The 26,650-nt window shown below is 38.3% G+C and overlaps 1 protein-coding gene across 2 annotated transcripts in view; it reads left to right on the plus strand.

Annotated features, from left to right (window-relative positions):
- LOC126298720 (polyamine-transporting ATPase 13A3-like) overlaps positions 1-26,650 on the plus strand; it is a 218,197-nt gene that overhangs the window by 138,839 nt on the left and 52,708 nt on the right. For both annotated transcript variants that reach the window (XM_049990147.1, XM_049990146.1), the window contains 7 exons: positions 4,118-4,330; positions 4,928-4,996; positions 9,101-9,154; positions 12,447-12,600; positions 19,949-20,076; positions 22,330-22,447; positions 24,548-24,723. In XM_049990147.1, coding sequence (XP_049846104.1) covers positions 4,118-4,330; positions 4,928-4,996; positions 9,101-9,154; positions 12,447-12,600; positions 19,949-20,076; positions 22,330-22,447; positions 24,548-24,723 — 912 coding nt within the window. The remainder of the gene's footprint in view (positions 1-4,117; positions 4,331-4,927; positions 4,997-9,100; positions 9,155-12,446; positions 12,601-19,948; positions 20,077-22,329; positions 22,448-24,547; positions 24,724-26,650) is intronic.

The raw sequence follows: 26,650 nt of genomic DNA on the forward strand, positions 1-26,650 counted from the left end.
TCCATACACTACTGTTTGGTTGGCACTTAGGCGTACCCTCCGATGCTATCTGTACAAAATCCATCGGCATCATGAACTGTTACCTGGCGATTTAGTGAAGAGGAGGGCATTTGTGGTGTGGGAATTTCAAAAGATGGCGGAAGATGACGATCGGTTGAGTAACGTGTTGTGGACCGACGAAGCTAATTTTCACACTCCGAGGGTCTGTCAACGCCCACAACTGCAGAATTTGGGCTACTGAAAATCCTATAACTGTCGTGGAAACTCCATTGCATGATGAGAGAGTCATGGTATGTTGGATTTACCACATCTACCATTATCGGGCCTTTTTTCTTAGAGGAAATGGGTGATTCTGGTTTTGTAACTGTTACCGTGACGGGTGAGAGGTACGCCGATATGTTTCAGAATCGCATCATCCCCAGCCTGGCTAAGAAACTCCTGCTGGAACGTACGATGTTTATGCAGGATGGCGCTTCACCCCATATTGCTAGACGTGTGAAAGATCTCTTGCACACGTCGTTTGGTGGTGGTGTGCTCAGCTGCCACTTTCGTCATGCTTGGCATCCCAGGTCCCCAGATCTCAGTTCGTGTGATTATTGGCTTTGGAGTTACCTGAAGTCGCAAATGTATCGTGATTGACTGACATCTCTAGGGATGCTGAAAGACAACATCTGACACCAATGCCTCACCATAACTACGGACATGCCTTACAGTGCTGTTCACAACATTATTTCTCGACTACAGGTATTGTTGAAGAATGATGGTGGACATATTGAGCATTTCTTGTATAGAACATCATCTCTGTTTTGTCTTACTTTGTTATGCTAATTATTGCTATTCTGATCAGATGAAGTGCCATCTGTCAGACATTCTTTGAACTTTTGTATTTTCTTGGTTCTAATAAAACCCCATGTCATTCCAAGCATGTGTGTCAATTTGTACCTCCCTATCTACATTATTCCGTGATTTATTCAGTTTTCAAATTTATACTGACTTTTTGATCACCCTGTATATTGGTACACAGCCATTTCAGAGTACAAGTATGGTGAAACCCACAAAAGGCAATGCATTCTGATAGGTAAAAGGGCAGTGTTCACATTGTAGGTAGATTATTTTTTGTGTGGGGAGATGTTTATATTTGATGAGATGGAGTCCCTTGTATCTCTGATGTAGTCACATGACTAACAAATAATACAGGAACGTACTGTCTAGTAAATGGTATCATTTTGTTTGTATATAGCATTCCACATGTGATCTGACCATCTGTAATTCAATGTTCCATCTCATTGTTCTGAGTTTTGTCAAAATAGTTTAAGGAATACTCCACGTGCAAAAGGGTGTGTTTGTGGACACCCAGGTCACCTATTTACAGTCCTATTCTGCACTTAAGGGATACTTTCAGGTAAGATGTGCATGCCTTGTCCCACTTCTAGCCAATATCTGAGAGTAATGGACAGCAGATGAGTGGTAGTAAATAATTGTTTTGTGTAGCAAATACAGCAGTACATCACCAGCATCTTCAGGGAAAAATTGGGTACTATAAGCTTCTAGATAATGCCTCTAAGTCAGGTGCTCATGATTTTAAACATGCATCAATAGCATAGTGTTTAAGGAATTGATCCAGCTGCAGCCTAATATGAACATTTTTTGTGCGTGTGTGTAAACAGGAGCACTTTTCGATAAAGTAGGTGATTCCGTTCCGTGTGTATTTTCATATGTACTCAAGAAACATGCTTTCTGTGTAAAGAGTTAGTTCTTTTTATGACCCTACTGTCGGAACTGATACTTGGTTTCAGATTCTGTCAGTTTGGTGTAGATTCCAGGTATCTGGCATATCATCATCAGTGTGGCCCCAATAAGGAAACACAAAAGCCATTGCCTTCATTGACAGGAACCTGCATATAAATAGTAAATTCCTCCTTCTGTTCGCATTGTCAAGGTATCCGTGAATATAAAAGCACCAGTGACTCAAATGCACCATCCAGTAGTGTTTCTGGGAGATGCTGACAAAAATCCAACAAAATGACTAAAGGGATTTGACTGTGTCACTAATACAGTAGCTTTACAGTGTCTGCCTTTACATGGATGGCATGTCCCAGCAATGGTTAGAACCCAGTGAGAGAAAAAAATTTTGGGTTGAAATTAAGAAAACATTTGTGACAACCAGCAGAAGTCACCATAATGGAATGAACTGGAAAATGAGCCCAACATAAGCACGAAACAACACAATCGTATACTGTGGTTTGAATTTTTTCTTTTTATTGTTGTCATACAGTGAACCCAAATATGAGGAAACCCATCAGTGTTCCATACCTAATGAAGGTCATGGCAGAGGAAGTCTATAAAACACATCTTTTGAAGGATATTATCATGGCAGTGGAGTAAAAGTGGTGCCAATATATGGAGGCAGTGCCCTAGAAGACTATGTAGAAGACTTTCAACGGACTGCCAGATGCCGTACTAACGGCATTCTTGAAAGGCCATCGGGATCTCGTGCTGCTAATATGGCAGATAGTAAGAGAAGAGATAGGAGGATTTATGACATGACTGGGAATAGTTGAATGTCAAATCAGCCGGGAGTTAGTAACTGGCAGCAGTCTCTACAAGGCGGATAAACATTGAGGAATTGATACTTCGGACTTAGGCCACAAACATTAGGCAACATCCAACATCCAAAATCATCATGACATATATAATTTCCTCCCGCACTAATTTTATTTATTCACTGAGACAGACCCTCAGACAAAAAGATGACGACTATAACATTAGTTCACCCTTTTCAAAGTATTCGTTAACATGAATGTATTCAGCATTCTGAAGAAGAAGAAGAAGAAGAAGAAGGAGGAGGAGGATTGGCTCCAACCTTTTTAACAAATGAAATCTATGTTTTTATATTTATTTTAACATTCTCAGTTGCAGATCGTCACAAATAACTACTTGTTTCAATAACTTCATGATCATATTCAAATCTGATTAATCACAGGTTGTGAAAACCTATAATTTTCTTAGGCACCCAATAAACTGATTTTTTAAGTAATACTTTTTTGAACCTGTGATTTAATAAACCTGAAAATGGCCGTAAATGATGGAAATTAGTAATAATTTTTGACAATCTTTTTAAATATATAATTGTGAGCTCTCTCATGATAATACTCCTTTTATCAAAATCTATTTTGCCTATTTCAGTGCAAAGCCACCTTCTTTCACCCAGTGCTTTGACTGCTGTGTCTTGCTAGTATGAAATGGTGGGATCATGTTTCACCCTTAACAGTAAAATGATGTTCAGGGTAAGCTAGATTCTTTTCAGAAAGTCCTATCTTTGCTGTGAAATTATCGTCATGGAAAATCCAGGATGTAATGTAACAATATTATGAAAAGGATAACTGGTTTAGATGAATTTCTGTTGGTACTACACAGTAAAAAACAAAAATTTGTAGAATATCACAATATTCCAGTTTGACAGTTTGAACAAAACAGATACAACATCACTACTTTGAAAAGCAATGCAATTCAAAGCATGCAAATCAAGCCAACATGTAATTAATGTTACTGCAGTTTACCAAACAAAATTTCATCTGTGTCAGGTTGAGAACTACGCAACTTATCCTCAAACTTCCTTCGTGTTTGGTTGGTAGCTTTTGATACAGCTTGTTTCGGATGAGGAATTTACTGAATTGAGTTGGCATAGTAATTTTCATAGTGAAAACATACGTGGACATGTTGAGAATGTACTCTATTTAGAAATAACATCAAAACAGGTGTGTATCACATGCAATGGAGGAAAAACGTGGCATGAAAAGGAGGCAACATCCTAAATACAGATCTGAAAATGTGTTGGTCAGTACAGAAGTGAAAACTTGACTTTAAGATGGTCGTCTTTACCAGGAAGTGGACTGTGTTTGCACAGTTCTTGTTGTGAAAATTGTTCTGAATATTTGTTTAATAGGGTGTTTTTTATCGATCTTCTTTGTCTGTAGTGTTGTGTTTCTATTTCCTGTTAGAGAAAATTGCTTTGATTATGTGGTGAAGACACTGTGCTTCATAATGTGTCAAGATTTCTCAGCATGTTTCTAATGTTTGTTATGTTGAAATTTGATAATATAACTTGTATTTTCAGACAGGAACCCTGACAGAAGATGGTTTGGATATGTGGGGTGTTTTACCTTCGAATGATGCAAAATTTGAAGTGGAACCAGTTCTTGATATTAAAAAGCTTCCTTACAAATGCCACTTAGTAACAGCAATGGCTACATGCCACTCACTCACCCATTTAGAAGGCAATCTTGTTGGAGATCCACTTGATGTCAGCATGTTTGAAGCAATAAATTGGGTAAATATGAAGTTACCATAATATAAAATAATGTGATATAATTTAACAAAACAATTATTTCACATTTCTTGGTTATTAAAAACACCACTCTTTTTTTAAGTCATTGTTTCATGTAGATCTGAATTTTTCTTAACTAAAAGTAACTAATACTTGGTTTCCCAAAACACACACAAACACACACACACACACACACACACACACACACACACACACACACACACACACACACACACTTGCGCATTTCAGTGCAGGTGTCATATAAAAATTATTTTAATGACACATGTTTCCACATATGTAATAAATTATTTGAAAGAAGTCATTGTACACTTCTAGTTGTCAAATATTTATTGCAATTTGTATTGGACCAATCTGCTGGAAAGTGACACGTTAGTACAAGTTGGTCAATAGCACACTGAAAGGAAGACTTGACTGCAGAAGCAGACAGTGACTTCTTTCAAACAATTTAAAAATTAATATGTAGATTACTGAAGAAAAGTTAGTAACAAAAATCCAAGTTAAAATGTAATACATAGGAGCAGTAAATTACCTTCCTTAATGTGTGCAGGATCATAGACTGATACAAAATCTTTGTTTTAGGAACTAGAGGAACCAGCTTCTGATACTGCACGTTTTGATAATCTTGCTCCTGCTGTAGTCAAACCCAGGGTATGTAATCGGACCCAAGGTATTTAATTATTCCAGGTTGGTGGATACGTACAATATTTTTCTGTTTAGTGGGCTGAAGGCCCAGGTACTGACTTCCAGTGAAAAGTTCAGTGTATAAAAGATAAAGTAGCATTTATATTGTGTGATTATTGTCTGTTATTTGTAAATCATAATTGTAATGGTCATAAGATGAAAGTACTGTTAATGTTATGCAAAATTGTTGCAGATGTATTAAGAAAACTTCAATATTCTGTGTGCTTACAAATTTACATCTACATTTATACTCCGCAAGCCACCCAACGGTGTGTGGCGGAGGGCACTTTACGTGCCACTGTCATTACCTCCCTTTCCTGTTGCAGTCGCGTATGGTTAGTGGGAAGAACGACTGTCTGAAAGCCTCCGTGCGTGCTCTAATCTCTCTAATTTTACATTCATGATCTCCTCTGGAGGTATAAGTAGGGGGAAGCAATATATTCGACACCTTGTCCAGAAACGCACCCCCTCGAAACCTGGCGAGCAAGCTACACCTCGACGCAGAGCACATCTCTTGCAGAGTCTGCCACTTGAGTTTGTTAAACATCTCCGTAACGCTATCACGGTTATCAAATAACCCTGTGACGAAACACGCCGCTCTTCTTTGGATCTTCTTCTATCTCCTCCGTCAACCCGATCTGGCACGGATCCCACACTGATGAGCAATACTCAAGTATAGGTCGAACGAGTCTTTTTTGAGCCACCTCCTTTGTTGATGGACTACATTTTCTAAGGACTCTCCCAATGAATCTCAACCTGATACCCGCCTTACCAACAATTAATTTTATATGATCATTCCACTTCAAATCGTTCCGCACGCATACTCCCAGATATTTTACAGAAGTAACTGCTACCAGTGTTTGTTCTGCTATCGTATAATCATACAACAATCCTTCTTTCTAGGTATTTGCAATACATTACATTTGTCTATGTTAAGGGTCAGTTGCCACTCCCTGCACCAAGTGCCTATCCGCTGCAGATCTTCCTGCATTTCGCTGTAATTTTCTAATGCTGCAACTTCTCTGTATACTACAGCATCATCTGCGTAAAGCCACCTGGAACTTCCAACACTATCTACTGGGTCATTTATATATATCGTGAAAAGCAATGGTCCCATAACACTCACCTGTGGCACACCAGAGGTTACTTTGTCTGTAGACGTCTCTCCATTGAGAACAACATGCTGTGTTCTGTTTGCTAAAAACTCTTCAATCGAGCCACGCAGCTGGTCTGATATTCCGTAGGCTCTTACTTTATCAGGTGACAGTGCGGAACTGTATCGAACGCTTTCCGGAAGTCAAGAAAAATAGCATCTACCTGGGAGCCTGTATCTAATATTTTCTGGGTCTCATGAACAAATAAAGTGAGTTGGGTCTCACACGATCACTATTTCCGGAATCCATGTTGATTCCTACACAGTAGATTCTGGGTTTCCAAAAACGACATGATACTAGAGCAAAAAACATGTTGTAAAATTCTACAACAGATCGACGTCAGAGATATAGGTCTATAGTTTTGCGCATCTGCTCGACGACCCTTCTTGAAGACTGGGTCTGCCTGTGCTCTTTTCCAATCATTTGGAACCTTCCGTTCCTCTAGAGACTTGCAGTACACAGCTGTTAGAAGGGGGCAAAGTTCTTTCGCGTACTCTGTGTAGAATCCCGTCAGGTCCAGTGGACTTTCCTCTGTTGAGTGATTCCAGTTGCTTTTCTATTCCTTGGACACTTATTTCGATGTCAGCCATTTTTTCATTTGTGCGAGGATTTAGAGAAGAAACTGCAGTGCGGTCTTCCTCTGTGAAGCTGCTTCGGAAAAAGGTGTTTAGTATTTCAGCTTTACGCGTGTCATCCTCTGTTTCAATGCCATCATCATCCCGGAGGGTCTTGATTTGCTGTTTCGAGCTACTTACTGATTTAATGTAAGACCAGAACTTCCTAGGATTTTCTGTCAAGTCGGTACATAGAATTTTACTTTCGAATTCACTGAACGCTTCACGAATAGCCCTCCTTACGCTAACTTTGACATTGTTTAGCTTCTGTTTGTCTGTGAGGTTTTGGCTGTGTTTAAACTTGGAGTGAAGCTCTCTTTGCTTTCGCAGTAGTTTCCTAACTTTGTTGTTGTACCATGGTGGGTTTTTTCCGTCCCTCACTGTTTTACTAGGCATGTACCTGTCTAAAATGCATTTTACGATTGCCTTGGACTTCTTTCATAAGAAAAAGTCCATGCATGGATGGGGCATTTCAGTTTATGCATTATTGTAATGACATGGTGGCATGGTTGTGGAAGTCAGTGTTACCAAGTAGAAGTCTGAGGTCATGGGGGTCATGGCCCACATGAATTCACTCAGCGAGCCCCACATTGATGGTGGGCAGTGCCACTTGTATCAAGTGTGAATCCCAGTGGTTCCTCCTCCGTGTTGCTCTCAGAGGTTAGTGATACAGTTCCAACTAACTGTAAGACTTTTACACCCATCCACTATCACATCTTTATCATTTTCTCATACAATGCCTAAAATTCTTGTAGCTGTCTTCTTGTCCTTCTCTTCTTCATGGCAGTGTACTTGTCAAGTGTGTTATAAGTAGTTTTTACTGCATGGACTCTTTTATAACAAAGTCAGCTATAGAAAGCCCATCAGAGATATTTTTATTTACTTACTATAATTCACTGTATTGGCTGCTGGTTCAGAAGGCACATCTCATGGTCACTGCATTGCTATCTTACTCTATCTTCATATAACATTTTTTATGCTCGAACGGTTTGCAGATTCATAGTATCTTTTTGTTTTTTCTGTGAATTGTCCAGTATCTGCTGAAGCTGAAAGGCACTTATCTTCTCTTGTTTCTTGTGATACAACTGATCTTTATGGAACTAAGCCACAGAAAATAACAAATGCTGGTTTATCCTTCTGAACTGCACTTTTAGAGCCCTGTAAGAATTCACTCTCAAAAAACTGCAAGTTACATCAGTGTTATTTGTGAGAACTACCTCAAGGCCTCTATAAGAAGAGAAAATTGAGGCTATTTTTTTATTACAGACAAAACATTGATCGCTTATGTAGTTAGTGAAAGATGAAATTGGTGCACAAAACTAGTGGCATACCTCAAATAAATTTTAGTATTTTCATTGTACACTGCAGTCACTACATTCTTTAAAATTAAGCCAAATTTGTCCTCGACTCAAAGGTTGGTTTGTACGCTGCAGTGCTTTATTAGGCATGGTCCTATTTCAACTGGTATCACCCTTGTCTTCCTCCAACCTTGCAACTAACCTAACTAGGCAGTTGTAGGAGGACCTTCAATTTAATGTTTACTGTGTCATTTTTCCCTATTAACAATCATTGCCAGAGGTAACAAGCGACAAAAAATATCCTAGGACAGGCGAACCTGGACATTTGTGCTTTAAGACTGGCGCTTATCCACTTAACCTCCAATCCACACTTATTCTGAACTGTAATGCCATAAATATAAGAAACACTTTCGCCATTGATGTCCAGAGGTGCCATTTGTGATGGAATTTACTTTAAAACTCTCCGCAAAATTTTCTGTGATAATCTACAATCAAAGGAAATTTCTGGAATAGCACCTTCAAAGAAGTTATGATTAATCATGCTGTGTTTTGATTAATCTTGCAGTGTTGTAGCAGTTGTCAAAGGAAGAATGTTAAATTTATAGTGAGGGATACAGTGGTAAGTTGCTAGTCTTACAGACAGCAATAGATGCATATGTAAGAATGGAAGCAACAGAATAGTAGTCACTTATTTTGCAGTGGGAAATCAGTAAATTTCTTTATATATCTTACTTTGCGTTTTTCTCATTAGAAGCAGCATGAGAGAGATTACTAGTAGACTGGTGAACTGTAAACTTTTATTGAGAACACTGCTTTACTACTTCATTGTAGAAAAGAGTATTCTATTACTTATCATCATCCATTATCACCACCATCTTTATCATAGTCATAATATTTCTTTCTGTGTAGAATATCATTACTAGCAAATGAAAGATGTTTATAGCTAGCAATTAATAGTGAAAAGATTGAAAAAACAGTTAGATGTACATTTCACTTTGTTTCCAGATCCTGTGCGGTGGGGAGGGATCTTTCCTCATGACACCTTTCAATGAATGTGAGGTAATTTTAAAATAATTTTGTATTACTTTTAAATTTTCTGTCCTTGCTTAAATAAGAGGAATCAATTGCTCACTTTACTGTTAGGATGGTGATGGATCTGAAGGTGCCAGTTACAAAATTTACTGAAGTCTTGGTACAACACATTTTCCTTGTGTGAATGAATAATATATTAAGATGATGATATGAGATGGTATAGCTTCTTAAATTGCTTGACAGCTGCTAAGTTACTTACACTTATTATAGTAGAAAATGGTCCAAATAAATGTTTACATCTTTCCTTTAATGGTAGTGATGACTACATGTTGATTCAAGTGATGTAGTTCTTAATAACATGATTTTGTAAACGTGTTAGAAAAAAAAAAAACTACACTGGTGACCAGTAAAATTTCAGCAATAGGAATGACATAAGATGGTGACATTTTACTTTACTGTCTATATACAGTAAAGTAGGCAGAACACATGATTAAATAAGTAGGTGATTTGTGGGTGTACACGATGCAAAAAACAGAGATTCCACCTCTGGCAGCAACTACGGCCCTAATCCAGGTGGGCATCAAATTGGACTGGTCTTGGCAGATAGGTGCAAGTATCCCAGCCATACTTGGCTGACTACTGCTGGTGCTCCATTCTTTTCGTGACCCATGGCCACAGGCATGAGAGACCTAGAGAATGTGCTGACCAGATCAATAGATAGGTCAGGACAGTGCAGGCAGCATATGATCTCACCTTATTTTGTTGAAAGGTAATGTCATAAAGACACTGAAGACGTTACACAGCCACAGATTCTAACAGAGCAAAAATGTAATGGCTGCTGTCCAAATTAGTAATTGTGGTGTGCATGCAGCTACATCCTGTATCGTTCCGTGTGGTGAGCGGCCTGTACGACATTGGACGACAAGGGATACTGCAACATTGGTAGTCATACTGACATTCTGTGGTGCTCCCAGCATCGTCGTACTGTCCAGGTAGGTACTTGTTTTGCTGCAAACAAGCCTATTTCCTGACAAAAAGTACATGATGGCCTGTTCGATGGTGCACACCCATATGAAAGATGTGTCTGGTCTTTCGAATACTAGTCATGTGGGGCTACTAAAATCCTGCTTGGCAGTGTGCACAGCCCTCCTGTACCCATGAGTTCTATATTCACAGCTACAGGTAGAGATCCTGCCCAATTCAAACAGCATTATCATTGAACTATAAACTGGTCTCGGTAGGCAACAATTTCGCCACAGTCGATGTTTCTTCATGTCTTCATGGTGATGTAGTTTTAATGGCCAACAGTAATTCGTATTCGTGCCTTCTAAGGCAACGATGTGCTTCATTATTCATTAAACTTATCTCTTCAGGCAGGTCTTTTCCCAATCTGACTTAAGTAGCTGGTAAGGTTGCTGCAGAGTAGGCTGTGCTGAGAAATAATTCTTATGTTGCACTGTTTTTCAGTTAATTAGCATTGAAGTTAACCAATTTGGCCATTGCACTAGCAAATTCAGTTAGTCTGCCAGGTACAGTTTGTGTCAGTTGTTCTCATAGCATAGATGACAGTACACGAGACTGCTTAGCCATTGGATCAGGTTTGACCCTTATTACTGTCCCATGTCCAATTTTTATATCACTTTCTTCTTTGGCTTTAGGGAACCAAATACAGAAAATGTTTGGCGAGAGTAGCTCCACTTGATTTTGGATGCACTATGGCCTGATTGGCTGACTTCAGTGCTAATTAACAAGCAAACAGCACAGCATATTTTTTTTATTTTTATGATTATTTCTCAGCACAATCTACTTTTCAACGCCCCAACTAAATTTTAAGACTTTCTGACCACCCTAAATATAATTTTTTCCAATGTTGCCAAAGGTATTTCCAAAGGCAGTGCACAACAGAGTAGTTACATGTTCCTCAGAGCATAACACTTTCACAGTTCGATTTTAGAACTGGTTCATGTGTTCATCAAGCAATATTTTTCTTCAGGCACAGGATATTAGATGATGTTGGTGGAGAACTGTAACCACAGGGAATGTTTGATGATGTAACAAACTATTGAATGTGTAGCATGTGGTATAGAACAAATTAAAGTAGAACATTGTGGAACATAGAAATATGACTTTCAGCTCGATTTAATGTTATGCGAGTTGTAAGAAGCAGTGGGCTGCTTTATACTGTTGCATGACAGGAAATGAGGTTGTATGTTAATGTGGCACTGTGTTAAGTGTATCCTCCAAGGTATCATGACAGACGCCATTCTTTTTCTTGTAAACACTAATGACTTTCCTTTGACCATGGCAAATAACTTCAAAGTTGTTATACATTGTGAAAAAAAGTGCAACACCCTCAAGGGTAAGATCGTTTGACAAGTGAGGTGACAGGTAGTTCATCATTGTAGGAGTATGTGATAATTTCGGACCAAGTTGAACATCCATCTCAAAGTAAAAGGTGTCCAGTCACATCAAAACACACTGTAGCCCTCTCTGATGGCAATAAAGGCACATATTCTCATGTTAAAATGATCATCAAGGTGCCAAATGGTGTCCTGCAGTAGACTGCATCTTGGGCCTTTAGTTGCAATTCAGCAGGGGTTCTTGCATGTCTTCAAGAACACGTAAGACCCCACTTCATGTCCCATCCGTGTTCAATTGGTCAGAGTCCTGGCGATCCTGCTAGCCATGGCAGTCGGTTTACACTATGAAGAGCACATTGCAGTGCAGCAGCCACATATGGATGTTAACTGTCCTGATGAAAAAGCGCATCACTATTCCTGTTGACGAAATGGCAGTAGCATGGGGATTATAGCCTTTGCAATGTTGTGGGCACTGGTTACTTTACTCTGCAGAAACATCAGATGTGACCACCAGTTGTAATTGATGTCTTCCCCCCGCCCCCCTCCCCCCACCTTTCCCACTGTATTGCCTGGAATGGGACCTGTCTGTCATGAGCAAATGCATTCTGGAATTGGCAGCTCACCAGATATACACCGTAAATGTGTAAGTCCATCACTCGCATAAAGACAGAACCACTTCTCTTCACTGAAGACAACAGAACAAACGTCAAACGTGTGGCTGTCTTCATCAAGATTGTTTCTCAGTGAACATTTCCTGTAACATTTATTCTGTCTTTCGTACAGAAATATTTTATTTTATAGATTAATTTCTTGCAAATGTTTACATTTTACCTTGTCTGTTACATCATTATGTGATGAATGAATTTTCATGTTAACTGAGCTTGAAGCTGTCAATTTCCACTGCACTATTCCAGTATGTGATTTTACAGGTGCTTATATTCCTCAACATTTTGTTTTAGATTCCATATGAAGTTGGGATTCTACGTCAGTTTCCTTTCTCATCTGCAGCTCAGTGCATGTCAGTCATCACTAGAGTTCTGGGCAGCAAGTTCATGACAGTTTATTGCAAAGGTGCCCCAGAAAAAATTGTTAGCCTGTCCAGGAAAGAAACTGGTAAGGTGCAAAATAAATGACACACATCCAGGGGGGAAAAAATCAGAGTAAATCATATTTTATTGCCTTCTTTATGTGGGGTTTCAAAGACTGAGTTTGTAAAAAAAAAAATCCAAGCTTAATTTTGCATTGCAGTGTAGAAAGCTTAATCTATCATTTTGAAATACTTAAAAAATTTCATTGACATCTTAAAGCGTGTTGTGGAAATGTCTAAAATATGTGAAAATGTTTACAGAAAAAGATATCAGTTAAATTTGCATCAGCATTCTTTTTTAGATTCCAGACAGATCATTTGGTTGAACATCTAGCAGCTTTCTTCGTAGCTCTTATCCACTGCCAAACATTATGACTTCTGTGTGGTAGTTACTCTCCTTCTACACACTAGCACTTTGGTTATGCTATCTGGGAGAGCATCTTCAAAGAGGCAAAAAAAGATTTTAATAAATATGTTGCTAAAAAAATAAACAGATCATGTAATGCAACTTTCACAGACCTGGAATGATCACAGTAGACATTAAATGATGTATTGTGGTGGGCAAGTGCTAATAACTTGGCCACAGTGTCTCAGCCAGAAGTATGGTTATGGTGGACTGTGTCCGCAATCTTACTGCAGTTGTAATATAACACCAGTAAGGAAACAACTATACCCAAACTTGCTGACATTTAAATTACCTGATATGATTGGAATCCTAAGAATACTTCATTTAAACCTGCTCCAATCCTTAAAACACCTGTCTTCTCTTTTGCTCATAATGACTTGACTGGTATTAAATGCATAATACTAAGAAATTATTAAGTCATTTCAATTTCAAGTTCTTTTTGCAACAAAATTAATTTTCAGCATTACCTGCAATCAATCATCTAACATAATCAGAAGACCCTGGTTTTCTATGAAGTGTCACACAATGGAGTTTTTAATTAGTTTGTAGATGAATAAAATAAAAAAAATTGTCATCTTCCTTATGTTTGAAATTACAATAACAGTAATTCATAAATTTCAGCTTTCTATATTAAAAGTGAATAGGATATTATTTGCCATAAAACAAATATTGCAGTATTTGAAGCTAACATTCATATCAATGACTTAAAAATTATTTATTGTGCAGTTATTTTGAAATTGGACAAAATAGGAATTGCTAGTAACAGGGAAACTGTAGTAGTTATAATTTCTAAATATCTAGCTGCCTCAGCTCAACATCAATACAGACAGCTTATTAGATTCCGCAATATGGACAGCAGTATGTAATATGAGAATTAGTACAGGTTTGATACAATTTTAGCTCTTCATAAGGGTTTTGTTGTCACAAATTGATGGACAGAATTTACATCTGGCACGTATGGAGTTCAGATTTCCACCACTGGAGCTTATTTAAGAATTTCCTGTTTGTATCCTTCTGCCAATCACCCCTGATTGTTCATTTTGTAACAAGTTTTTTTTTTTTCCAGTTCATGAATTCATCGATCTAATGGATATAATGTAAAGAAATTGTCATACATAACATTTTGTCCTTTCAGTTCATGTGTCAGATCTATAATAATATGTACACATTGATTTTTCGTGGCTTTTGGCCTGGTAACTTGCCTGTATAGATTTTTTTACCAGATTATTTAGTTGATGCATAAATTTGTAGCATTTTTGTTTTGGGTGGTGGTATTCTGGTTGATGTGGGTTTACTTATCAATTGTCGTTGTTTATTTGTAGTTCACTGTTCTATTGCAATTTACATATTATTTTGCCATTTGTATATAGTGAGTGGAGCTGTGAATGCTAGAAAATGGAGTGCCAAGTGGAGAAGTAGGAATATTTCTGGCATATTCTTCTGTTTGAGTTCAATAGATGGGTGACAGCACCATAGGCAGCCAGAAACATTTGTGTTGTAAAGAGGATAATGTCTTTGCACAAAGCAAGGCAAGAAAATAGTTTTCTCATTTTAAGGAGGACCATTTTGATATGTCACTCAGGAAGAGCTTCAGGGTTTGGTGGTGATCATTTAAACATGTTAATCCACTATGATCCACATTAGTGTACTCAAGAACTTGTAAATGTGATGAACTGTGAACATTCCAACATTGTGCAAGATTTACATGGAATGAGGAAGACTCAATACATATTATTGAGGAAAAAGACCTTGTGTCACAAAGCACCCAGCATCCGTTGCATCTAGAAATAAACTTTCCTGTAGACAAAAGGGGACGGTTCTATACGAGCTGAGCGAATAAACCCGAAATGGCAAACAACAATCGCTGTTTATGTGGTTGACTGGGTTTGCAGATGATCAGCATTCTTATAATTACTAGCGAATCCATAGATTCAGATTACCGGAGTGGGAATAAACGACTAACAGGAATAACAGGCAACTAAGATTATGTATTGTCTTCTTTGTGTATCCAATAAAATGAAATTTTGACAAAACATTTTTGACCAGAGTGCTGCACTATGAAGGATGAGTTATACAGTTTTCTGAAGAATTCTTGTTCTCCCGGTTACAAAGAATCCCATCCACTATTAATTGTGAGATTTTTTTAATTGGGGGCAGGATGTCAAACGGGCCGACTGGGAGCAGGAGAGGCACCACAGGACATTTTAATTTCCACTGGCCTAAATATAGTTTGATGGCACCCATTACAAAATATTACACGTTTGTATTTCGCTCTGTGAAATTCAGAGACGTGCAATGGAAAAATGCTGTGTGAAGATGTGTGGCACTGCACTTCGGCACACTTAAGACCAAATAACGTGTCTTATGTTCCCCCGATCATATATGTTTTATGTATCACTCATCAGAAAGATGTGCGCTACAAAATGAAGATATTTTTGAAAAGTCGATTTTTAATTTTTGGTGTCCTACCTCAAATGCTCGAGGGAGGGGGAGCGCCACTATCTAATATTACCCTGTTTCAAAAATATCGTAGATCTAGATATGATGCGCAGAGCAGTCAGTTGTAGTGGTTAGGTGGTACTCTCCACGTGACCCGTGTTTTCGTTAAGTGATTTTGCTGTTTCCTCTTTGTTTATTGCTCTCATGTCAAATGAAAGCAAAACGGATTTCTGTGGCTGGAAGCTATCAAGTGAATTAAAATACATTCACATAATTACGGAAGCCTAAAATATGTTATTAGTTTCAGATTTTATTTTGTTTCCGCCTTTCTGAGAGTAAAGCGTTAATTGCCTTGCAGAACAATGAAGCTATTTTTGTTGGTTTGTTAAAGAAATTTGACTTTTATTAGTCTTTTTTGCTGAGACAGTCAATTTATTTGAAATGAAGTGTTTTTCAACTGTTCTCTACATTTCAAGTTTACATTTTCATCTTCTAGCACATATGATGTTATGCCATAATAAAGAACCAAACATGAGGTAATGCGGTACTGGTACTCCAAGAAAATTTACATCTGAATCTGGACAGACGAATGTGCACTTTAAGTCGAATTATGCATTTTGGTATGGTTCACAAAATTCCCATGCTCTTGGAGTATCCTCTAATGTCTTGTTTCTTTTATGACATAATATAAGATCTTTTAATGTTTTACTTTTACGAACGTACAGGCTTCCTGCGTCAGCGTAGCTGCGCAAAAGCGGCAACGCCTGTCATCTGACACAACTCCTGAAACAAATCTATTTCTAACAGGTTGCAGGAAAATATTCTAAATGGTTGTTTGAAAAGCGTTACTTTCAAGTAAATTAAATTTCCTTTTACAGAAGATGAACTCTGTGAGCAAATGTCCGATGAATTTAATAGCAGAGCATTTGACTCTCATTCAAAATTCAAATCTTTGTGGACGACCATTTAGAATATTTTCGAGCCCAGAAGATCAGACCTTTATATCCTTGTTAAAAATTTTACTGTCAAATTTTACTGTCACATTTGTGTGCGCAAAAAAGATCAACATTATGTGTGAAAGATTAGCTTCTCTTGCAGCTTATTAATCTCAGAGGCCAATATTATACGTGAAAGCATTTCTTTTCTTGTAGGAACACTATGTTCATTAATTTAAACCATTACCTTTTCCTATTTGTGTGTTCACGTTACTTAACAGTGATGTTGCTATTGGCTGACTATATCACGTGTTCTGTGGTCTGAATATCCGCTGACATCGGCTGGCGCGAACGCTTGACGTGAGCTAAGACTGGCTTACAAAAGCGCATCGCAATCTGTATTTCAATCCTTCGAAAAGTAACATGGAGTGTTTGGTGAAATGCGAATTTATACTTTTGTAATACGAAAATATGCAGTGTACATGTTGCTGCACATCAGACATCTTTCCAAAACGTGTTTTTCCCCTGAGTTTCAGGAAATTCATGAAAATTCAGGAAATTCCCCCGAATTGCCAGGAAATTCTACGCCAGTGTATAAAACCACAAACATTGAAATGATTGATAAGTGTTACAGTTCCGAGGAAAAGTATATTATTACTTAACAGGGAAAAAGTGTATTTTCATCCGGGAGAAAGTGCTTTTTTTTTTTTTTTTTTTTTTTTACCGGGAAGTCCAGGAAAAATCAGAGATTGCTTTTTTTCCTCATCTGCGTATACACCCTGCCTCCTGATAATCATAATAAGTTGAATTGTAGTACCAGGCCTCAAGAGTCATAAATCTGTATGTGTTTTTTGTGATTAAGAAGAAGGAGGGGATGTTTAAAAATGTGTCCCTCTGCGATATCCGTAAAGGCTTGGAAGGACTTGCTGGAAGACTGAAATCTATCAAGCAGCTGAGGAATGGTTCCCTGCTGGTTGAGACTAACAGGGCAAAGCAGGTGGAACTATTTAGGAATTCCAGAAAATTGGGTGAGTATAATGTAATTGTTGATTTGCATAACTCAATCGACTGCAGCAAGGGTGTAGTCGCATGCTGTGACATTATGGACATCAACATAGCTGAACTTAAACAGGTACGGGCATTACAGGCGATAGTAGACATAGAGCAAAGGATGTTTAGGAATAATGGAGCAATTGAGAAGACGGCCACCTTCGTTGTGACCTTAAATTCTCCATCGCTGCCTGACCATATCATGTCAGGTTTCCTCCGATTAATGTTAGGCCTTATGAACCTAACACTATGCACTGCTACAAATGCCAGCATTTTGCTCACACAACGGTGAGCTGTAGGGGTGAAGGGACCTGTGGGAGATGTGGAAAAGCAGACCATGAAGCTGGGACTGACTGTCCCTCTCTAGCAGTCTGCGTTAATTGCTCTGGCAGCCACCCAGTCTGTAGCTGAGGCTGCCCTGTTTTTGCAGAGGAATGAAAAATCCAAGAAATAAGTCATCATGTGGATCCTCTATGCAGAAGCCAAAAAGGAATATAAGGCGACAAAACCTCCTGTCTTTACCACTTTTTATGCTTCTATGGTGAAGAAACTTTTTCCTAAGGTCGACACTTTGATGCAGACAACATCCACAGTACAACCACTCACCACCACCACCACCACCACCACCACCACCACCACCAGCACCTGTACTTGCATGTGTACATGCCAAGGCAAATTGATTAGGGATAAAGCAATCCAATCAGCTGCCACTGAAAAGTCCAGCAACAGTTCCGTAGTGAGTGTCAAGAAGGCACACGACCAGCAGGTGCCTCTCAACACTCCATTTTCCCCCTCGTCCTCGAAGCAACAGGTTGCAGGGAAAGGTTCATGACGTTCAGCTCAGAAGCGGTCCTGACACCATCAGATGTCATTCTTTCCCCCATAGCAAGCTGCCAAATATATTTTGAGGTTTTTTTTTTGTAATGATTAAATATATGTTCCTTGTTAGTCACTTAATTAACTCATAGCTCAATTACTTTTATGTTTAAACTAGCCTTCAGTAGTGGAAGTACTTCTGTAATAAATGATGTACATAAGTTCTGTTTAGCTGCCAGGATTTTTCTCTTCCTCGTAATTCATGAACTGAGCCAATGCTTCATCTCTCAACAAGATGTTGAACTCAACATTCTTCTTTTGTGACTAATTTCTAACTAATGCAATTTTTTTTATAAATGTGGTGGACTTTATAACATTCTGATAATTTAACGTTGGATATTTGCAGTTTGTGGTGATTTTTCCATTTTGCCAGCAGCATAATTCATGTGACATCCAATTTTCTTCATTATGTGTGCATAAAGTTTTCAGTAGTTGTAGTGGTGCATTAAATAAGCTTCCATTAGCCATGCTCATATTTTTGTGTAATTTTTTAGTGGTCTTTATATAGGTGGGAAGTATTATACAAATGTTTTGTCCATATTCCCCCACTTTACTTACCAAATGTCTAAATTTTGTTGCTATAAGGGCCATTCAAAAAGAAATGAGCCGGAGGCATAATTACAGAAACCAGTACCTGTATGTTAGAAGTATTGACCCTAGCTGTTGACACTTGTCCCACTATGAGTGCAGGAAAGGTTATGCTGATGTTCTTCTTTGACCAAGATGGCCCCTTTCTGATTCACTTCCTGTAGCATGGGACAACAGTGAATGCCCAGCATTCCTCGCAAACATGAAACTTCCTGGCAGATTAAAACTGTGTGCCCGATCGAGACTCTAACTCGGGACCTTTGCCTTTCACGGGCAAGTGATCTACCATCTGAGCTACCGAAGCAGGACTCATGCCCGGTATTCACAGCTTTACTTCTGCCAGTAAAGCTTTACTTCTGCCAGTAAAGCTTTACTTCTGCCAGTAAAGCTTTACTTCTGCCAGTAAAGCTTTACTTCTGCCAGTAAAGCTTTACTTCTGCCAGTAAAGCTGTGAGTACCGGGCATGAGTCGTGCTTCGGTAGCTCAGATGGTAGAGCACTTGCCTGCAAAAGGCAAAGGTCCCAAGTTCGAGTCTCGATCGGGCACACAGTTTTAATCTGCCAGGAAGTTTCATATCAGTGCACACTCTGCTGCAGAGTGAAAATCTCATTCTATTACTCGCAAACCTTGACCACCCTTCCCCAAGAGATCAAATCAAAACAACCAGGCAATCTTATCCGTGGAGTCATTATGCTCCATGACTATGCAAAGCCTCATTCCGTCAACACAGTCGTGGCACTCCTGCAGAAATTCAAATAGGACATTCTCAGCCACTCCATACAGTCCAGACCTCTCTCTCTTAAAAAGACCCTGATAGGCAAACGATTCACCTTGGATGATGACATCCACCTGTACGTATGAAACTGGTTAATATTGCAACCCTGGGAATTTTATGAGACAGCCATTCACGGCCTTGTCATAGTGGGACAAGTGTCTCAACAGCCAGGGTCAATACTTCTAACATCCAGATACTGGTTTGTGTAATTATGCCTGCGGCTCTTTTCTTTTTGAACACTCCTTATAAATATATTCTTAGTGAAACTTGTAATATTAACTAACCTATTTTTGTTTTATTCCTAGTGCCACGAGATCTACACAGAATACTTACAAATTATGCCTCTGGTGGCTTCAGAATTATAGCATTGGCATATAGAGATTTAGATCCCAAGTTTTCATGGTCCCAAGCACAACGAGCCAGAAGAGAAGTGGTAAATGTTCATTGACTCAGTTAATAATGTTATACAGTTATCTAGTTGAATATAGTGTTTGTTGTTGTATTTTTCATATCGTTGGTTCATGGTATGTGCTATGAATATGACATAAATTAAAACCTATTTTTAGTGCAGTAGTAGTTCATTGATAGGTTTCCTTTGAGTATGCATTATAAGAAGGAGAAACATTTGTTGTCTTCTACATCTAAATCTACATGATTAGTCTGCAATTCACATTTAAGTGCTTGGCAGAGGGTTCATCGAACCACAATCATACTATCTCCCTACCATTCCACTCCGAACAGCGCACGGGAAAAATGAACACTTAAACCTTTCTGCTCGAGCTCTGATTTCTCTTATTTTATTTTGATAATCATTCCTACCTATGTAGGTTGGGCCCAATGAAATATTTTCGCATTTGGAAGAGAAAGTTGGTGACTTGGATTTTGTAAATAGATCTTGCCGCGACGAAAAACGTCTTTGCTTTAATGACTTCCATCCCAACTCACGTATCATATCTGCCACACTCTCCCCCCTATTATGTGATAATACAAAACGAGCTGCCCTTTTTTTGCATCCTTTCAATTTCCTCCGTCAATCTCACCTGGTAAGGAACCCACACCACGCAGCAATATTCTAACAGAGGACGAACGGGTGTAGTGTAAGCTGTCTCTTTAGTGGACTTGTTGCATCTTGTAAGTGTCCTGCCAATGAAACGCAACCTTTGGCTCGCCTTCCCCACAATGTTATCTATGTGGTCTTTCCAACTGAAGTTGTTCGTAATTTTAACACCCAGGTACTTAGTTGAATTGACAGCCTTGAGAATTGTACTATTTCTCGAGTAATCGAATGCCAACGGATTTCTTTTGCAACTCGTGTGGATCACCTCACACTTTGGATCACCTCACACTTTTCATTATTTAGCGTCAACTGCCACCTGCCACACCATACAGCAATCTTTTCTAAATCACTTTGCAGCTGATACTGGTCTTCGGATGACCTTACTAGATGGTAAATTACAGCATCATCTGCGAACAACCTAAGAGAACTGCTCAGATTGTCACCCAGGTCATTTATATAGATCAGGAACAGCAGAGGTCCCAGGACTGTCCCCTGGGGAACACCTGATACCACTTTAGTTTTACTCGATGATTTGCCGTCTATTACTACGAACTGCGACCTTCCTGACAGGAAATCACAAATCCAGTCGCACAGCTGAGACGATACCCCATGTATGTCTGTCTTGATCAGATGCAAATGTAATGCAAATGAGGAGGATTCAGGTTATGTTCACATCAGGATAGTTTTTGTGTGTCACTAAAAGGTTTAATGGCTTCATGAATTTTGTGTCCAGTCTTTGCCAATAGTGCATTGTAAAGTTGCAGGGCCGGCCAGAGTGGCCGTGCGGTTCTAGGTGCTAGAGTCTAGAACTGTGTGATCGCTACGGTCGCAGGTTCGAATCCTGCCTTGGGCATGGATGTGTGTGATGTCCTTAGGTTAGTGAGGTTTAAGTAGTTCTAAGTTCTAGGGGTCTGATGACCTCAGAAGTTAAGTCCCATAGTGCTCAGAGCCATAAAGTTGCAAGCGCACTTTGAATTTAACTTGTTACCCATACAAATTTGTAGCAGTGATGGTATTTTTAATCAGATTGTTAAAATTTTAGGAACTTAATCAGACTAATAATTTAATATAAGAAGATACTTTGAATGAATAAGTAAACATCTGTTTCAAATTTCACAAGGGTGGGAACAAATGCCTGTGCCAACCTTCAGCTTCTGGTAGATAAGTGGTGAAGACATTTTGAGCTATAAATTAACAACCTGAAAAAGGACTAACATATGTCAAAGGAATTTATTGAAACCAGTAGTTTCTGCTTAGGTCAAAATTAGAAACATGTTCTGGTGAAATGCTACGACTGGCAAACAGAATATTCTAAGTTCATGTGTGCTGATATTGGAAAGATCCTGAACCGGAAGACACACATTATAGATCATCTTAAACATCTAGACTTTGTCTTTTGCATCACATATTGTAGTAGACATAGAGGTTAAAATGCTAGAAAATTGACAACTTTTCCTATTTTCATGGTGAAAGTGACAAGAGATCAGTGAGAGCTTTCAGTATTGTAGTACTGTTTTACAAATTTTTAGTCCTGGGTATTCACTCGACATGAAGCAGTATCATCCATTATTGTGATAGTGTGCAACTTTTTAAGGTCAGAAGAATATCTAGTCAACTTATATTTTTCAGATGGAATGTGATCTTACATTTCTTGGACTTCTGATGCTGTGTAACAGCTTAAAGGCAGAGACACTGGGTGTCATTCACCATCTACAGACAGCTAAATTACGGTGTGTTATGGTTACAGGTAAAGTTTTATACAGTTCTAATTACTGTTAGCCATCCGTATTTCTGTCATCTTCAGATTGTTTTCTTTATGTATAACAAGCAATAGCTTAAATTAAGAGACAAGTATATTGCAATGATTTTACTTTGGTGTGGTGCCAATGTCATGTGAAACTTTTTGAAAGGTATATCTTCCATATAACTGTACAACAGATTTCATTCCACAGTTTAGATTTTGGTCTTTTCCATTTTCAAGTGTTAAAACTGCTACAGATTAAAACACAGTAAAAGTACAAGTATCGGCAAAATAGCTGGGTAAACAGTTAAATTAATGTATAGGCTGCATGATTTGTTCTCTTACGTATGTATCAAAAATCTGATTAATCTATTGCAGTTGTAACACTTGAAAATCTAGATTGTGGAATAAAACATGTTGTACAGTCAAATGGTGGTTATATCTTTCAAAAAGTATATTGTAGTTATAATATATCTGCAAGTTTTATAAATGGTGACTATGCCATACAGAAGACATGTGGAACAATTGTTTGAATCAATAGAATGAAGAACCAGTTCAAGTTGCAAATATTTTATTTTTCATTCGATGACTACTTTTTAGCCAAGACCCGTTTTTAAATCAACATATGCACTGTGAATGTACATTACACATTTTGTTGACATCTTCGGAAATGCAATTTTTGACTTTGTTATGTTGATTTAAAAAGAGGTCTCGGCCAGAAAGTAGTCATTGAACGGAAAATAAAATATTTTGAACTTAGACTGGTTTTTCATTCTATTGATTAACAGAAGTTGCTGTCCCAAGTTACTCCAGCATACTACAAGTTTGTAATTGTGAGAATACTGACTCATAGTTGGTTATCACCAGTTGGATGAAGTTGATAAAAATTAGCAAGCACTGAGAGTCACTGGATGTTTTTAACTGTTGTGGTGTAGCCCCATTTCTCATTGTGTGCCTCAATTATAATTCTTAAGACCATTAGCATTTTGCATCCACCCAAATGACAAATATCCTGGCCAGTCCATCTCTCATCATTACTTCCAACCCTTCCTACATGAATCATATCTATGTGAAAGACCTGTTCCAAAGCAGCCTCTTGACATACTATACTAGAGTTCCGTCACAGCCATATCTTTCCCTGGCAGTCAGGACCACCTATGCAAGCTGTTGTGTCATATATCAACTTCACTGCAATTACTGCACAGTCTTCAATGTGGGAAAGATCACCACTTAGCTGTCTACCTAATTAAATGGCCTCTACCAATCTTATGACCAAGAACAAAGTTGACCACTGAGTGGCTGAGCATGCCGTTGAGTAGTGTGTGCTTATCCTCAGTGACTGCTTCATAACCCATATCATTTGGATTCTACCCTCCACTCCCCCCCCCCCCTCCCCCCAATCCTCTTAATCCCAGCCTCACGATAACACATTCTCTGAATTGTGTATACATGATTTATCTCTGCAACACATCATTTGATCCCTGAATTCCCTGGTTTTGATCTCTGCTAGCCCCTACCTGTCACTCATCTCTACCACTGTTGCAGTACTGTCCCCCCTGCCCCCCCCCTTCACACACACACACACACACACACACACACACACAAACAAACAAACAAGTGAACATACAACAGCTCTACTCTGTATATCATTGCTTCAAATAACTTTAATTTAGTCATAAACTAACCTGAAGATGACTGTATGGTTATCAGCTGAAATATCAGAAGAAATATTGCTGTCTTGGATGCATGCTTAATAGATGATGGAATAAAGCTCTTCATTTCATCACTTAACTTTGATTTATCTATCTGTTAATCTAATACCACACTGGCCTCTTTCAAAAACACACGCGCGCGCGCGTGTGTGCAACTCGCACACACATGACCACTCTCTGGCAATTGGAGCCAGGCTGTTCCACCTGCCAGAGACTGTGGTCATGTATGTGCAAGTTTTTTTTTTGCTTGAGTGTGTGCATGAGTATCTGTTGTCTATTTTTGACATAGACCTTGTTGGCCAAAAGCTAACTTTCAGGCAGTCTTTTTGTTGTGCCTTTCTATGACTCATTCTGTGATTTATATACTCCTATAACTTTGTTTCATACATTGCAGGCGACAATATTCTTACAGCAGTCAGTGTGGCAAGAGACTGTGGCATGGTACTACCATTAGAAAATGTTATCCAGGTTGTAGTTACTCAATCTGAAGATGGTGAATCTGTGTCATTAAAACTGAAGCCCATTGGAGGAGGCTTGTATCCTGAATCTCCAAGGAATGATTATAGTAGTGTGAGTAAAAGTTATCTTGCTCTGCATTGTGCCAATTCATTTTCTTCATATATTCATATACTTCATCCAGACATAATTTTTATTTTCTGGTTGGAGTGCAGTTACACTGTTGTGTATGTCACTTAGTCTGTTTATATCAAGGGTCATACTGTTAGCTAAAAAGTTAGAAAGTATTATAATATGAAATAGTTTTATAAAAGATGATAAGGCAGTGATTACCATGTCTTGAGCTCAAATCAGTTATGAAAATACATGCTGTTTGCATGAAGCATGTTCAGTTAACTGTGTTTCAAACCAAAATCTTATAAAAATGAACCAAATTGATCAAAGGCATTAAGCTTTTCACATGAAAGGGCTTGTACTCACAAAACTGAGCTTATCATGGGGATTGTTAAAACTTACACTCCACTAATAAATAATTTTATACTTGCCAAAATGTGTGGCAATATACACTGTAGACTCTAGGTCCAAGATGTGTTGTGTTGTAATCACCTGTAAAGAAATCGGTTGCTGTCATGTGGCATTCTGTGGCCAGTGGCTGACATCTTCAGAAAAAGCGTTCTTAGCAAGACAGAAAGCTGCAAACTCTGCAGAATAGTATTTGGAAGGTTTTGCTATTACTGGTGGGTTAGAAAGTGGTACAATCAGCTTTGCACTTTGTCCAGACATAATTTTTATTTTCTGGTTGGAATGCACTTACGCTGTTGTGTATGTCATTTAGTCTGTGTATATCAGGGGCCATACTGTTAGATACAGAGGATTTGTCAAAGTACAGTCCAACTCTACATTTACGTTCCCGGAATTAACATTTTCCCAGAGTTTGACATTTTTTATCGTTCCTGTTAAATTTCCACAGTGTTAATTTGCACCTGATTTTGTGTCAACATATTTATAATTTTTCTGCAATTTGTGTATTACAAAAAATGTTTGTGGAGAAAAAAATGATGCTGGCATGATGTTGACCATCCAGTAGTGTTTACAAATATTACATGGTTAAGTTTCTCGACACCAGGGCACTGTACTCAGTGGATTTGAACTGGTCGAATAAAGATATCATGACCAATAACAACCATTTCCAACCTGTTCTCTACTGTGCAAGCGCAGTTTCGTGGTTGTTGTGATTATGATGACACCTTTGTCGCACCTTATTTATTGTGTTTCGGCATTTGGCCACCTGTAGCTCTAGTTGACACAATCATTCACCATAGACCATATATATTTATCTATGGTCATTCACTTTGCCTTTCTCAAATGTTTTTAGTTTAAACACAGTGTCGGTTATGTATTTTTTTCATGCTGAGCAAAACATACTAGTGCACATATTTGCACTTGACAATGACAGACAATTCTCAAAACACTTCATGCTAAGCATGAAAAAAGTACATAACTAATGCAGTATTCCATTATTTAAATAATAAATGGCAGATACAGGCTTTCCAAAAACATCAATTGTGACATATGAAATTGATTCAAACATTTCTACTTACCAGACAGTTATCAATTCCAGCTACATCCGTGGTTTTTATTAGATAATAAACCTTTATTAGATATTAAAAAAGTCCCTGACAAGTCTTTTGCTGCCTGTTATGTACATATATCATACATAAAGTGCAAAAATGCAAGGGAGTATCCTATACATACATTTTATATCTTAAAACAGTTTACATTTTCCTGTATTTGACAACTTTTTTTTGTTTCTTTGTTTAATGTTAAGACATTTTTGTATAGGTTTTTCTGAATAAGTTAGAATTTTTTTGTGATGCTGTGCCTAAACAGGGAATGCTTGTGAACGATTGTGATGGCAGTTGCTTTTCCTGTTGCGCTTTTGTTAATGTGTGTTGCCAGTTGCCATGTGGCTGTAGCTTGCCCTCCACACAGAAGCAGAGGCACTCAGTGTGAACACAGGTGCAAATAGAATTATTCACAA

The sequence above is a fragment of the Schistocerca gregaria genome, chromosome X, assembly GCF_023897955.1.
Source record: "Schistocerca gregaria isolate iqSchGreg1 chromosome X, iqSchGreg1.2, whole genome shotgun sequence".
In the NCBI taxonomy this organism is placed as follows: domain Eukaryota; kingdom Metazoa; phylum Arthropoda; class Insecta; order Orthoptera; family Acrididae; genus Schistocerca; species Schistocerca gregaria.